General features: G+C 41.0%; 1 protein-coding gene across 5 annotated transcripts in view; it reads right to left on the minus strand.

Moving 5' to 3' along the window:
* The window catches only part of LOC136884342 (probable phosphorylase b kinase regulatory subunit alpha), a 141,045-nt gene that overhangs the window by 79,471 nt on the left and 47,327 nt on the right, over positions 1 to 14,247 (minus strand). For 3 of the 5 annotated variants that reach the window (XM_067156450.2, XM_067156454.2, XM_067156453.2), the window contains one exon: positions 7,501 to 7,663. The exons of 1 other annotated variant lie outside the window; for it this stretch is intronic. In XM_067156450.2, coding sequence (XP_067012551.2) covers positions 7,501 to 7,663 — 163 coding nt within the window. The remainder of the gene's footprint in view (positions 1 to 7,500; positions 7,664 to 14,247) is intronic. One more of the 5 variants, XM_067156451.2, reaches the window with a different exon arrangement.

Genomic DNA, 14,247 nt, shown 5'->3' on the forward strand with positions numbered 1-14,247 from the left:
TAAAGAAATCCAAAAATGGCAAGGCTACAGGTCTGGATGATACGAGAGTGGAACAAATAAAACATTTTGGTTCCAGAGCAAGGAAGTGGGTTGTTGATTTCCTAAACAATTGCCTGCAGAGTAAACAGATACCTAAGTTGTGGAGGAAGTCTCAAGTGATAGCCCTTTTGAAACCAGGTAAGGATCCATTAGATCCTAAGAGCTACTGGCAACTATCATTACTATGTCAGCTATAAAAGATATTCTAAAGGATCCTTCTTGAGCACCTCACATCTAAAGTAGATCAACATCTTATTACAGAACAGGCAGGCTTTAGATCTGGAAGAACTGCACATCACAGGTGTTCAATGTAACTCAGCACATAGAGGATGGGTTTGTAAGACGTAAAATCACAGGAGTGGTATTCGTGGACCTTACAGCAGCGTACGATACAGTGCATCATAGAACTTTGCTCACCAAGCTCTATAACTTCACCAGAGATTATGTTTTCACGAAGATTGTTGAAACTCTCCTGCAGAACCGCTGGTTCTTTGTTGAGTTTCAACGAAAGTACAGTAGGTGGAGGGATCAACGGAATGGACTTCCCCAGGGCAGAATCCTCTCGCTAATCCTCTTTAACATCTACACGAATGACCAGCCAAGGCCTTCCTATACCAGAAGCTTCATATATGCAGATGACATGGCTTTAGTGGTTCCAATGCGACTTTCAAACCACTGAAGTGCAGCTATCAAATACACTTAATGAACTTGCAGTTTATCAGAAGAACCGGCTACTGCAAAATCCTGCTAAGACCCAGGTGTGTGCATTTCATCTTCAAAATCGAGAAGCTACTAGGCAGCTGGGTGTGACGTGGGAGGGAAAGCAACTGGAGCATTGTTTTACACCAAGGTACCTCGGTGTCACCTTAGATTGGACCTTAACATACAAGGAACACTGTGTTAATTCTGGACAGAAAGTCTCAGCCCGAAATAACATCCTCTGGAAAGTTGGCTCGAGCAAATGCTAGGGGCTTTACGTCGCACCGACACAGATAGGTCTTATGGCGACGATGGGATAGGAAAGGCCTAGGAGTTGGAAGGAAGCGGCCGTGGCCTTAATTAAGGTACAGCCCCAGCATTTGCCTGGTGTGAAAATGGGAAACCACGGAAAACCATCTTCAGGGCTGCCGATAGTGGGATTCGAACCTACTATCTCCCGGATGCAAGCTCACAGCCGCGCGCCTCTACGCGCACGGCCAACTCGCCCGGTGGCTCGAGCAAATGGGGAGCCCGTCCAACTGTGTTAAGAACCTCAGCTCTTGCTCTCAGTTTTTCTGCGGCTGAGTATGCATGTCCTGTCTGTTTCAGCTCACCCCATGAAAAGTGGGTAGATACAGCCCTTAATGAAACATGCAGAATAGTTACTGGGTGTCTCAAACCTACTCCCATTGAAAAACTTTACTGCTTGGCTGGTATTGCTCCTCCAGACATTCGGCGACAAGTGTTTGCAAGGCAAGAGAGGTCGAAGGTGGATCTCACAAACACCCACCCGTTATTTGGGCATCAACCTCCACCCAGAAGACCGAAGTCCAGGAAAAGTATCCTCAATGTCTCTGAGCAAGAATGGAGCATCTTTCTGACTGGATTGTGCCTTCTGAATCTCCACATCCTGGTCATCATTTGGAATGGACAACCTGGAAGGCACTAAATCGATTGAGGAGTGGAGTAGGTAAATCCAAGGATAACCTTAAAAAATGGGGTTATTTGAAAGATCAGTCAGACTTCTGCAATTGCGGGGAGCAACAATCTACCCAACACCTTTATGACTGTCAGTCCTGCCCTGTTCGTTGTACACTTCAAGACTTGACTCAAGCCACTGAAGAGGGAATTGCTGTTGCCCATTTGTGGGCAGACTTTGTGTGAAATATGTTTGTGACATAAGATTTACTTTGTTTTGTTTGTATATAATACCTTATTTATATTTTAAGTTTTTTCAACATTCTGACAGAAAATAAATTTAAAAAATATTTTGCAAACTTCTATGAATAGAACAGGAATGTGGCTTATTTACACCTGTCTTTCTAAGAACTTGCACTGTAATTTATTGCCCAATTGTAGCCTTTGAAAGCAGGAACATTTCATCAGGTGTCCTAGCCATGATTCTGAGCATAGTAAAGACCAGTCAGTGATAGCAATGCTATTGCTGAATTAATTGAAAGTGATTCGGAGGACAGTGATGGCATTTATGACAATACTGAAGATGGGATTTTTTTTTTGCTAGTTGCTTCACGTCGCACCGACACAGGGCTGCCGACAGTGGGGTTCGAACCTACTATCTCCCGAATACTGGATACTGGCCGCACTTAGGATGGGATTTTAAGTGAGTGACAGTCCATCTGATATGAGTAACTGTGAAATTGTATCTAAAATGTCACGTGCGAAAGCAAAACATCGTGACTGGGTGTGGGTAAGTAATAAGGAAAACCAACCTATTATTCATCAGTTTACAAGCTCTCCAGAGGTGTCAGGAGAACTGAGAGACAAATATTTACATAATTCTGTATCAGAGTTAAATTAGCTTTTGGGAGATTATGGACCCATTGTTTTCCCACATTGCGTGGGAAACAAATATTTATGCTACGGAAAAATTATTGGGCCCCGATAGGAAAAAATGAACAGACGATGACGTGGTGTAACACTAATTAGGATGAAATTAAGACCTAATTTGCCCCCTGCATTCTGATATTCCAGGTTCATAAGACTCGACTGGAGCAAAGATAAATGTATTGCACCCCAAAAAGTGTGAAGTGCTTCTACTTACACCTCAATGTTTCGAGATTTACCACACAAAATATTCATTCTGACGTCACTGTTATCGAGTACAATTCTTCCGAATGCTTCACTGAAAACCATGCATAAAAATTCTGGTTGCTGTTCCATTCATAGCATTTATTTTAGAGCAGTGCACAGTAGTTCTGACCAGATGGGTGGCTTACTTGTATTGAGGGTGATTCAAATCTGATTTCTAAACGATTGTGCGGGACCATTAAACCTGAAGCAATTGGGTTAAGATCCCCTGGACAGATTGAATTGGAAAACCATCTTCAGGGCTGCCAACAGTGGGGTTCGAACCCGCTATCTTCCAGATGCAAGCTCAAGGCTGCGTGCTCCTAACCGCACGGTAAACTCGCCCGATAACATGGAGGTTTGCTACGGGATATAATGGAAGGCAGGCTGGAAGGAAAGAAACGGCAAGGAAGACACTGTCTCACTTCAACAGACCAGTTAAAACAAGAAGTAGGAGTTCACACATTTGGACAACTAAAGGAAAGGCACTCAGCCTTGAAAGTTGGAGGGCTATCATCAGATGAGCAAACCAGCCACATGGCTGCTAACACTATGAATGAATGAAATATAAAATCTTCGGTGGTGGATTTTGTGAGGTGAAATGTGAATGAGCAACCTGGAAGAATAATAAAAGTGGCCACGATCAGGAGGATAAGCAGTGGCTCAGTTTCTTGATAGTTATCATCCCAGGCCAAAGACTACCATCTGATCCCCTAGTTTCATGCAACACCTTTAACCTGTCAGTGTGGAATGCCAAGCACTGCTCGTCATGCAGTGAACATCGCGCGCGCACACGTGGTGAATTGATGAGCACTGCTCACACGGTGCACACATGTACTGTACTGCGATCTACCGGTTACGATCAAAGCTGTTTGTGTTTTAATTCATTTCTCTTTGAAGCGGAACGTTGGAGCTTTCGAATGATATAACTTGATCCCAATTTTGATAGTGTTTAGTCACTGAAATTCAAGTTATATTTCAGGGAATGTTTATCTCTGCCACCAGGGGCAAGCACTGTTTTTGTCTGTTATCTGGCAACTGCTATGGACACTTCTTGCATTATACCCTCATTTCCTCTCAGGGAAGAATCTGACTGTCAACAGAATCATAAATTTGATCTATTCAGGGCTCTCGAGACTGTTTTTCCCTGTCCTTTTTCCTTATCACACGCTGTCTTGAATTCCGTTGGTCGTGAGTGGAGATGGCTTCTACAAACAAGTGTGGGTTATCAAGCGCAGAAATAGAGGATGTTTTAGAACAGTTGAGTGGTTCCGACGAAAGTTTGTTAGATTCAGAGGGTGATTTGAATGATGTGGATGACATCGCTACACGCAAAGTCCTCGGTTCATAATCAGATACGAGTGAGAGTGCGCAGAATGGCAATATGCATGTCACTGCTAATACATTTCAATGGTAAACATGTTTAATTATGTGGGTCAAATAGAACAGTTTATAGGAAACCCAAGACCTCAGAATGAAGCAGTTGGGGAATGTGACGGTGTGTAAGTTTAAGATGTTCTTTACGGACAAGTTAGTAGAAATAATAGTTGGTGAAACAAATTTATATGCTGAGCAAAGAATCTGATCTAAGGGCTTATTACAACTCTTTGTTCCAGCACGCAGGATTGGAAACCAGTCACCAAGAGCGAGATATATGTTGCGATTGCTCTTTATATGCTGATGGGTACAATACAAAAGCTTACGCTACGCAGCTATTTTTCTAAAAACACTATTCTGTCTACGACAATTTTTGGGTCTGGTATTTCAATGGGTAGATTTGAATCAATTAGTAATTTTAAGCATTTCAACAATGAGGCAGTTGATACGTATCAGGGACCCTCCAAACTTTTCAAAATTTATCCCGATTATGTTCTACCTAAAAAATAAGTTCCAGACTTTGTATGCACCAGAACAGAACATCGCAGTTGACGAGTCACAAATCCTATGGCAGGATGGTTGTCTTTTAGGTAATATATACCTTTAATATCCACTAAATTTGGCATAAAAATGTACGAATTATGTGAGTCAAGTTCAGGTTATCTTTGGTCATTTTTTTTTTTAAGTTCCGTTTGGGCCTGCTATGGACCACGTGGTTCTTATCTCTAGCAGCTTTCTTCTTTGACCAGTACTCCTTCATTCTTGCACTGTGAATGTCATTTATAATATATACAGACAAAGTTACCGTATTGAAAAAGAAAAGGCTGTTTCTGTTGCCAACTATAATGATCAAATGGGTGGAATCAATCTGAAAGATCAGCTACTTCATGGCTATCTTTTGGAGAGGAAAAAAATGAAGTGGTACGTCAGGTTAATGAATGTTGCAATTCTAAACGCAATAATCATTTGCTGGAGAAATTCACCCAAAACTAGAATAGATCATTTGAAATTTAGGGTGGATGACGTCCAAACACTGCTTGTGGAACATTCAGGTTCATTTGAAAGAAAAGTACCTGTACGTCATTCTTCGGTGGGAAAAATGTGCCCTGTCTCACTGATAGGCATTTCCCTGAGAGAATCCCACTAACTGAGGGAAAGAATAGCCCAACCAAATGATGTGTCGTGAGCTACAAACAGAAAATTCTGAGAGAGACAGTGTTTCGGTGTCCAGACTGTAAAGCGGGTCTCTGTGTTAAGGGATGCTTCAAGATGTTCCACACCAAACTCAATTACTAAGGTAAGATAGCATCATATTTTCCAAAAGAACGGAGTTTTCTAAACATGCATGTCAAAGTTTAATTGAAATCCACAAAACAGCATCAAAGTTGTGTTGCTTTGAATAAGGCTTGCATGAATCTGAGAAAGTTTAAACATCGCGCTCGGAACTCCTCCTGCAGCACGGAGACAAGAGGGCATTTGAATCCACTGCACTGAGGGGCTAATACTTAAGCTGAGGGGATCAACATGTTTTTTTGAGACTCCAAAAACAGCTCTGAGATGCATAATAATGCAAGTTTGAAATCTTAGCATGTTTTTCCTCATATGGCATTACCACCTTGCCTACACATGTTTGAAGTAGTTCAAGTACGGAGCTAAAGGAATTTAGTAGAAAAATTCAAACATGTTCTGTTAAGAAAATCATGCCTTAACTCTAGCACTCTTTGGAATGGGTAAGTTAAAACTGTTAAAACTTGTTAAAACTGTATCATATTACTGTATCTGAATAATGGTCTCCCAACATTTAGACACAGTACTTTGCAGGATGCTCAAGCCCTTAGAAATGTGGAAAGCTGGAAAGCAAAGTGAGGCAAAATGCAAGATTGGATACGGAAAGCAGTATAAGGATACAAGAGAAAACTGCACTTTACCAGAATGTGAGAAATTTGAACTGGAACAAGGAAATATCAAGGAAGTGTAAAGAGGTGATTTAGTAAGAGTATTATTGCCCCATACTAATATACGCAGCAGAAACCTGGACACTGATAAAACTCTAGAACGAAGTATGCCAACAATATGACATTTTTAAGACAAGAAAAAGTATGAAATGAGGATCTTAGGCAGGAAGTCGGGGAGGAAAAGCCTTTGAAAGGATGGGGAGAAATAAATTGAGATGTTCTGGACTGTAAAGGAGGGAGGCAGGGAGGACAAGAGGCAGATCCAGACTAAGGTGGTTGGACTCGATTGAGAACGGAGTAAGAGGTGGCTGTGATTTTTCTTTTAAGAGGAAGTACAACTACAGGTAATGATCCTTTCTGAACAAATCAAATGGAAACTAAAATTAAAAAATAAAATAAATTCATATATATTTATTTTATTAAGCCAAAATGGTCACAAATGCATCAGAACGGAATGAAGTTCACTGAGAAACAAACAGAACACTCAAAATTTACATAGCCTGGAAAAATCCAGTCTCGCGCATAAACCGAATGACGAGATCAGCAGGATTAGTCATCAGGTACAATAATTACAATAGTTACCAGCTGCTGTTAATTTTAAAAAATGAACGTTCATTCAGAGGTATACTGGAAAGCAAAACGGTTCATCCTCAACTTATAACTGTGCATAGGCGTCCCTCTCAAACAGCCCTAATAAAATAGCAAAATAAATATTAAATGCTGCTTCTTTAAATAATACTATAAAATTCTATTTTAAAATAATATTTACTATACCAGAGAAAATTAATGCTATAATTTCACACCTCCATCTACAGCGAATTACTAGATATTTACTAGGTTTTGTCCTGTTTACAATAACATCTGCACAGCATGCTTTAATCTCTGTAAACTGTTTGTTAGTAATCCCATCCTCACAAACACAACAGAAATAATGGTAAAAACAAACTAGTATTGGAAACACTTCAAATTCTAACCCACATCATCTGCCTCACATTCTATTTGTTCCTCAAACCGCACTTATTTTCAAAGAAGAGACAGGGCCAGACCCACGAGTTGATCATACGTTTTTTGACATGCGGAGGAAATTTATGGCTCCATATCTTCCAAATATGACTATCACAAGAGCAAAGGATAAGAAGCAATCACAGAAATATCCTTTCTTTCGGATATGAGATCAATGTTAGCAGAGTGGGAGAGTTCAGTAGGATGACAAGAGGAAGAATTTGGAAATGCACTGCACTAGCATGCCATGCTCTGTGATTACCTGATGTTGCATATTTTGATCCCAACATACCCAGAGCAAACCAGAGGAGTGCAAAGAGAAACAAAATCAAACACAAACCATCTTTCCAGATACCTAGGTGAACACTTCTCATTGCCATAACCACCAGAGGGCGGCCCAGCATGTTCTGCCACGCTGACTTTAGGAAGTTTAACTCGTTCTTGAAAATGTCAATCATCAACTCGTAATCGGAAGCTACGTAGAAACGTTTCAGATCTGTTAACTAGAACATGAAGAGTAAGCATGCCAAGAAACAGTAAAAGTCATGTTACACATCTCTTAAAATAATTGAGATTATGATCCAAACATTAATCCACTGACTCTTTCAAGATAATGACATTGAATGTAATTCAAACTTAGAACTTAACGAAAGACCGTAAATATTATCTGCTTTCTGTGCAGAATAAGCTAACCCTAATGACAGGGATGACGAGATGAAACGAGTGGTAACTGTAGTTACAAGTCAAAACAAGTAGATTATCAGTCTTCCAAACCATCAAAAGACAAGAGGAAACATGGACGACTATGAGATTATCAGAACATTCAGAAAAAAAATCAACAGTTAATAATCAAAATTCACTGTTGTCATCAAAGGGGCACTCTAGCGCTCAAGGAGCTTTGTTCATGCAGCAATACAAAACTATCCCAAACTGTCAGGCGCATACGCAAGTGTACTTTGCTGTATTTAAAGTGTTCGTGCAGCGAGAATTTGGTACTGTATTCTCAATGCTAGACTGCTGTTCTTGAAGGCATGCATTCCAGTTTTGTACAGTTTGAGAACAGTCAACAGAATTTGGGGATTGTTTTCGCATCAGCCCATCACACGTGGTTCACAAAGCACAGATCCTTGTAAATAAATTTGTTCATGTTTTTCTTGAAAATAACATTCCTTCATGGCGGTATTCTTAAATAAATTTTTAATTGAATGTAGCAATCGTGCATTCTATTTAATGAACATACATGAACGGTTAATTTTCATTTAGTGCATATCCTAAATTAAAAACAATGTCCGGCTCCATGGCTAAATGTTTAGCGTGCTGGCCTTCAGTCACAGGAGTCCCAAGTTCGATTCCTGGGAAGATCGGGAATTTTAACCATAATTGGTCGATTCTCCTGGTACGGGGACTGAGTGTACGTGCCCATCTTCATCACCATTTCATCCTTATCACAATGCGCAGGTCGCCTACGGACGCTAAATCAAAAGACCTGCACCAGGCCTCCCCGCAGGCCACATGCCATTAACTAATTCATTAAAAACAATATCAGAGGAAAGCAACAGGAAACTACCTCACTCCTCATTTCCCTAGTACGCCTCTTCAGTGATGCCTAGGCCATCTATGACAGCTGATGGCAGAACTGTTCAGGATCCAACCAGCCTTCGGGCCGAGGACTAAACATACATCACAAAAAACACACGTGAACTGTCATTGTAAGTCTAGGTATTGTAGATAAACTAAATACATCTTAATGATCTGCTAGTCTATGCTTACTGACAGGGTTGTAACTAAACTACGGTGGTAACTAATCACAAATATCACGGATTGTTGATGATATAAAAACTTGTGTATTTTCAGATCTCAGACATTGGTTTTACGAGTGACTCCAGTGAATCTTCAAATGATAATGACAGTCTAGATTTATTTGATGATATTAATCTGAATAGAACAAGGCCGAAGAATGAAAATAATTGTTTTGTATTATACATAAACATTCATCCTTGCATTGTATTATTGTCACTCATTGAGCTATTAACACTATCCTGTAACAAATCCATAGAAATTACATAATATAGACTTCAAAATAAGTTGTTTTATTCATACCTTGCAATTTTTATCTTAAAATATAACATTCAGTAGAACACAACATCAATCAATCAAACCTCAAACAAATCCAACAGAAATTAATTGGGAATGGTGCTGACATCTAATGGCAATATTTACTACTGTGTGACTGTTCGTGCAGGAGAGAATCGGAAACAGTTTCCAACTGCTCCTAATCAATGCATGGGCTCTCGTACAAATCACAAGCTATCTCAGATTTGCTGCACGAACAAAGCTATTATTTATCACTAGGATTTAGATATTTAGGTCCTAAAAATCACCCAAATATGTAGGCAAATATGCTCTTAAAAAAAACTAAATATGACCAAAAAAATCTGAAAATATGACCAAACAAGTATTTCCACTGAATTATACAGTGTATCCTACTCCCAGTGGGGCCCGGAGACAACATGCACGTTCCGAGCGGTATACAGTAGAACCTCGATAATTCGAAATCGGTTAATTCAAAATCCAGCCTAATTCGAAGAAGCTCTCGTTTCCGGAAACATAAGATACAGTTTTGCATATTATTTCAATTGTTTAATTCGAAATACAGATAATTCGTCATTCGAAGTACAATGTCGGCCCCATTACCGAAATTCAGACTTTAATTCGAAACTGCCTTTACATTTTAAAACAATAGTATGTTAGAGTAATTTCAACTCGAAATTTATCCGCTCCGCGTCATAATAGAACGCGCGTTCCGGAACGTGGAGGGGTAGCTTTACGCACTTACACTCACTTCGGTGGGTCTACAGTGCGCTTCATGATTGCTAAGTTGAATGAAATCGGAATTCTTGTTTGTTCAACCTTTTAAGGAACGCCGTAATATCACGCAACATGCAGTGTGCGGGAAAACAGAATCCGCGAACACTGGCGATGCCGACAGTTGACGAAAAAACGTGGCAAATATAATAAATTCGTAGACACCGAACAATACTGACATTGCCGGTGAAACTGCATTGCTTTATTTTAATGCGAGCCCAAACGGTCTTATTGTTTTAAAGGAGAAATTGCCAGCCGGGAAATCATACAGTGTGAGGGATGGGGGTCATAGCAGTGCGTTGCAATACACATGGAAGCGAGATACTTTATTCCCTCATCATAGGAAACTTCGATAAGCCACAATGTTTTAAGAGCGTCGGGCACTTTCCATGCCAGTACAAAGCATCTATAATAAAAATGCAAACAGTAAAAAAAAAAATCCAAAAAATAATGCATTTGCACAGGGGAACCGGCATGATTTATCCTCGTCTTTGGATTGTGCGATTTTTTTTCTTTCGTTGCGTGAGGTTATGTTTGTCAGTGATTTATCTAAGTGCATTATTTGAACACTGTAAATGCACCTTGTTGGATACATTTCGGAAATAGTTTATTCCATGGCATTCGAAAGGTTTAAACTGTGAATCGAGGTGATTGCATGTATTAATGGGTCTTAGAATACTTCGTGACGCGGCAAGTGTTTACATTTCTGAAGTACGAGAGAAGTGCCATGGCGGGAAATCGTACAAGGATAGAGTCATAGGAAAGTTTGATTTTAAGGGCATCAGGTACTTTCTGTGTAAATACAAGGCATCTAAAATGCATACAGTATAGTAATCCAATTAATAAAGCACTTGCACATGGGAGCGAGCATAGATTTCTCCTCGTCTTTGAATCGTGCTTTTTTTTTTTTCTTTCTTTCGTTGCGTGAGGTTATGTTTACCAGTGAGATATCCGAGTGTATTATTTGAATACTGTAAATGCACCTTCTTGGATACATTTTGGAAATAGTTCTTTTTTCATGGCATTTGAAAGGTAAAAACTGTGAATCAAGGTTAAATGCATGCAGTAACGGGCCTTAGAATATTTTGTAACGCGGTTTTGGCGGTTAATTCAAAATCACGTAATTCGAAGTCCGATTTTCGAGTCCCAACGACTTTGAATTAACAAGGTTTTACTGTATTAATAACCTCCTGCGTATTCTATTACTGATATTATTACATTTATTGCTTATTTATGAATACAATAGCCTTCATCAGGCATCCAATAGCCTTTAGAGTACTAACCTGTTTCTACAGGCAGTGTTGAAAGTGGTGTCCTTCAACATTTAAACATTCCTGGTATCTACTAATGAAATTGTTATTAACACGCATAAGTTCCTGTTGCATAATTGTCGTAATTACTGTTGCTATACTGAAGTTTATCTATAGTGTGAGGATTATTTCTGTAAACTTCATTTTTTAGGGTTCCCCATAAATAGAAGTTGCACCCAGTAAGACCAGGGGACCCGTGGGGGTTTTCTTGCCAATTCCCCTATCGGGCGCGTCCCGGATAGGCGGACCCTCCGGACTTGTCTGGAGGATCTGAGGGAAATAAAATACCCTCTTGCGGACCAAAAACAGGTATTGCCAGGAAACGTCTTGAGGCAGTGTGATTGTTAGTAGCCCAAGCCAAGGCTTGGAAGTGGAAACCTCACCCACACATGTTAAGAGAGGCATCCATGTTACCACCGCATGGGTGATACAGTGGTTCAGGTGAAGTGGGTGCTGGTGATTGAGGTGAAAGCTCACTGGTGTGCTGGAACCAACACATCACTTTGTCCTACGTAGCCTGAAAGAGCCGCGGGTTGGGAACGGGGCGAACCCAACCTAGGGGGAACCCATGGCTGTGAACTCCGTCATGGGAATGCCAAGTGGGAACCACATGAGTAGGTCTACTGAAGGTGGAACAAACCAGGTCGGGTTTGGGCCAGGGGCGGACTGCTGAATGGACGGCTGAGGGGCGGGGTGCCTGTTACGGAGAACATGAGTTGCGGGAGGACAATGTCTGGCGGAATGCCTCATCACGGAAGTGGGAACGCCGCTCAGGACCCTAGAAGGGACAAAAACCCTACATCATATGGAACCATGGACATTCCAAATTAATCACCTAAACAAATACCAAGGGAAGCTATGGAAGCTCCAGAAGAGCAGGTCCAGCGGCAGGCCCAAGAGGAGAATATGGAGAAAGAAGTCCCAGTAGGGCAGGATGAATCCAAATCTGAAGAAGAAAGAGAAGAAGCAACAGGAAAGCAGACGTCTGGACAAAAGGAAACAGGAGATTTCACTGAGAAAGACCTGAAGATATCGGCATCGAAACTAAATAGGATGCATATAGACCTCGCACAAGTGCCTACTACAAGGAAAAGAAGAAGGCGAGGAAAGAACTCTAGATAGCGGCTGGGACTTGGGTGGAGAAGAAGCCAAGGAACAGGGATCGGCAAGACACTATGCCAATGACTACACCCAAAAAGCCAAGGTCGGAGGAAAGCATGCCATCAAGTTCGGCTACAAAACCACCCTCCAAGAAACAGAAGGAAGGAAAAGTCATGTCCTTTTGGGAAAGACTATCCTCAGTTAAGGTCACAATAATACCTAAAACCTTTCCAGATGGAAAACTCAAGGAGGAAGACATGACTGAATTGTCATCTGCTCTGATAGCACAAATGAAGCCGCTGTCAGACAGATGTCTGTCAGGCTCCCTTGAGTCACCAAGGCTGGAAAGTGGAACTATGGTACTGAACTGTGCAAATCCAGAAACACAAAGTTGGCTGGAACAGACAGTATCAAATTGTAACCCATGGAAAGGGGAGACCCTAGAGGTGGCGGACATAAGAAAGGTGCTGAACACGACCAAGGTCATTACGAAGTTCCCACCTCCTTTTGACAAGATGAAAGTGGAGGATTTTCTTGTCAGAATCAATTGGCACGATTCCAAACTTCTAATGCAAGAGTGGAGAGTGCTGAATGCCACTTCAATCGACAAGACAGGAAGGACAGTTGTTTTAGCCCTTGGTGAAAGAGACTTAGAAGAGCTCAGAAAGAGAAGCCTTAAGGCTAAACTCGGCAGATCAAGTTTCAGGTCATCAGGGGAAAAACGAAACCCAATGTTGATAAAGATGGTGCTGAAGGTCCTTCAAGCCAATCTTAAGCATAAAAAAGCAGCTGTGGCCAATTTCGCCAGGAGGTTGAAGTCTGGGGCTATTGACGTGGCTCTTATTCAAGAGCCTTGGGTAGTCAAGGGCAGAATAGCAGGACTGGCGGAATCTGGAGGTAAGCTAATGTACGATACAACATCGGAAATACCCAGAACATGTCTTCTTGTGAACAGGAAACTATAATGTCTTATGTTGCAGGAACACTGTTCACGGGACTTAACCGTGGCCAAGATTAAACTTGGAAATTGGGAGGGACCCAGAGAAATAAACATAGGCTCTGCATACCTCCCATATGACTTAACTAATCTTCCCCCATCTGAAGAAGTTGAGAACCTAATTTGCAATGCAAAGAGGAAAGGCTAACACCTGGTCCTTGGAGCAGATGCAAATTCACACCACACAGCATGGGGCAGCACGAACTGCAATGCAAGAGGCGAGTCTTTACTAGAGTTTATTGTTGGAACTGAGTTGACAATACAAAACCTCAAGAAGAAAGTATAAATAACCACCTAATCGATACCTTATTATTGCCTCAGGCAAAATTGAATAAAATTAAAACTTACAGGACATGTTTCGACCACTTAGTGGTCCTCTTCAGCTGTATAAATAAAGAACTGAAAAGAAAAAACATTATGACAATAAGCACAAATAAAAGTTCTTTGGAGACTCCTTTGATAAAAATGGAGGTCATCAGAATAGGACATCTTGCCTCTCGTTCTTGTATGGAAAAGATGTTTATTCTGCGCTGTCTAGAGGGTCTGTCTTTGAGCGCGACCTGGTGAAGTAACGATGTGATACAGTTTGACAGTTCATGGTAAGCTCTGGAGAGAAGGGAAGTAGAGTTTTATCGTCATCTAAAATAACATGTAAGGGAGGAGGGAGATTGGGCTGTGCTTCTGCGATGTCATGTTTGATTATATCTCTTGTTCGTCTAGTCAGTTTCATGTCTACCCATTCTAAGTATTTGCAGGCTTTGTGGGTGGGGTAAACTTCCAATAAGTAACCAGGGGGACCTGACCCTTACAGAGC

Source organism: Anabrus simplex, chromosome 12 (genome assembly GCF_040414725.1).
Source record: "Anabrus simplex isolate iqAnaSimp1 chromosome 12, ASM4041472v1, whole genome shotgun sequence".
In the NCBI taxonomy this organism is placed as follows: domain Eukaryota; kingdom Metazoa; phylum Arthropoda; class Insecta; order Orthoptera; family Tettigoniidae; genus Anabrus; species Anabrus simplex.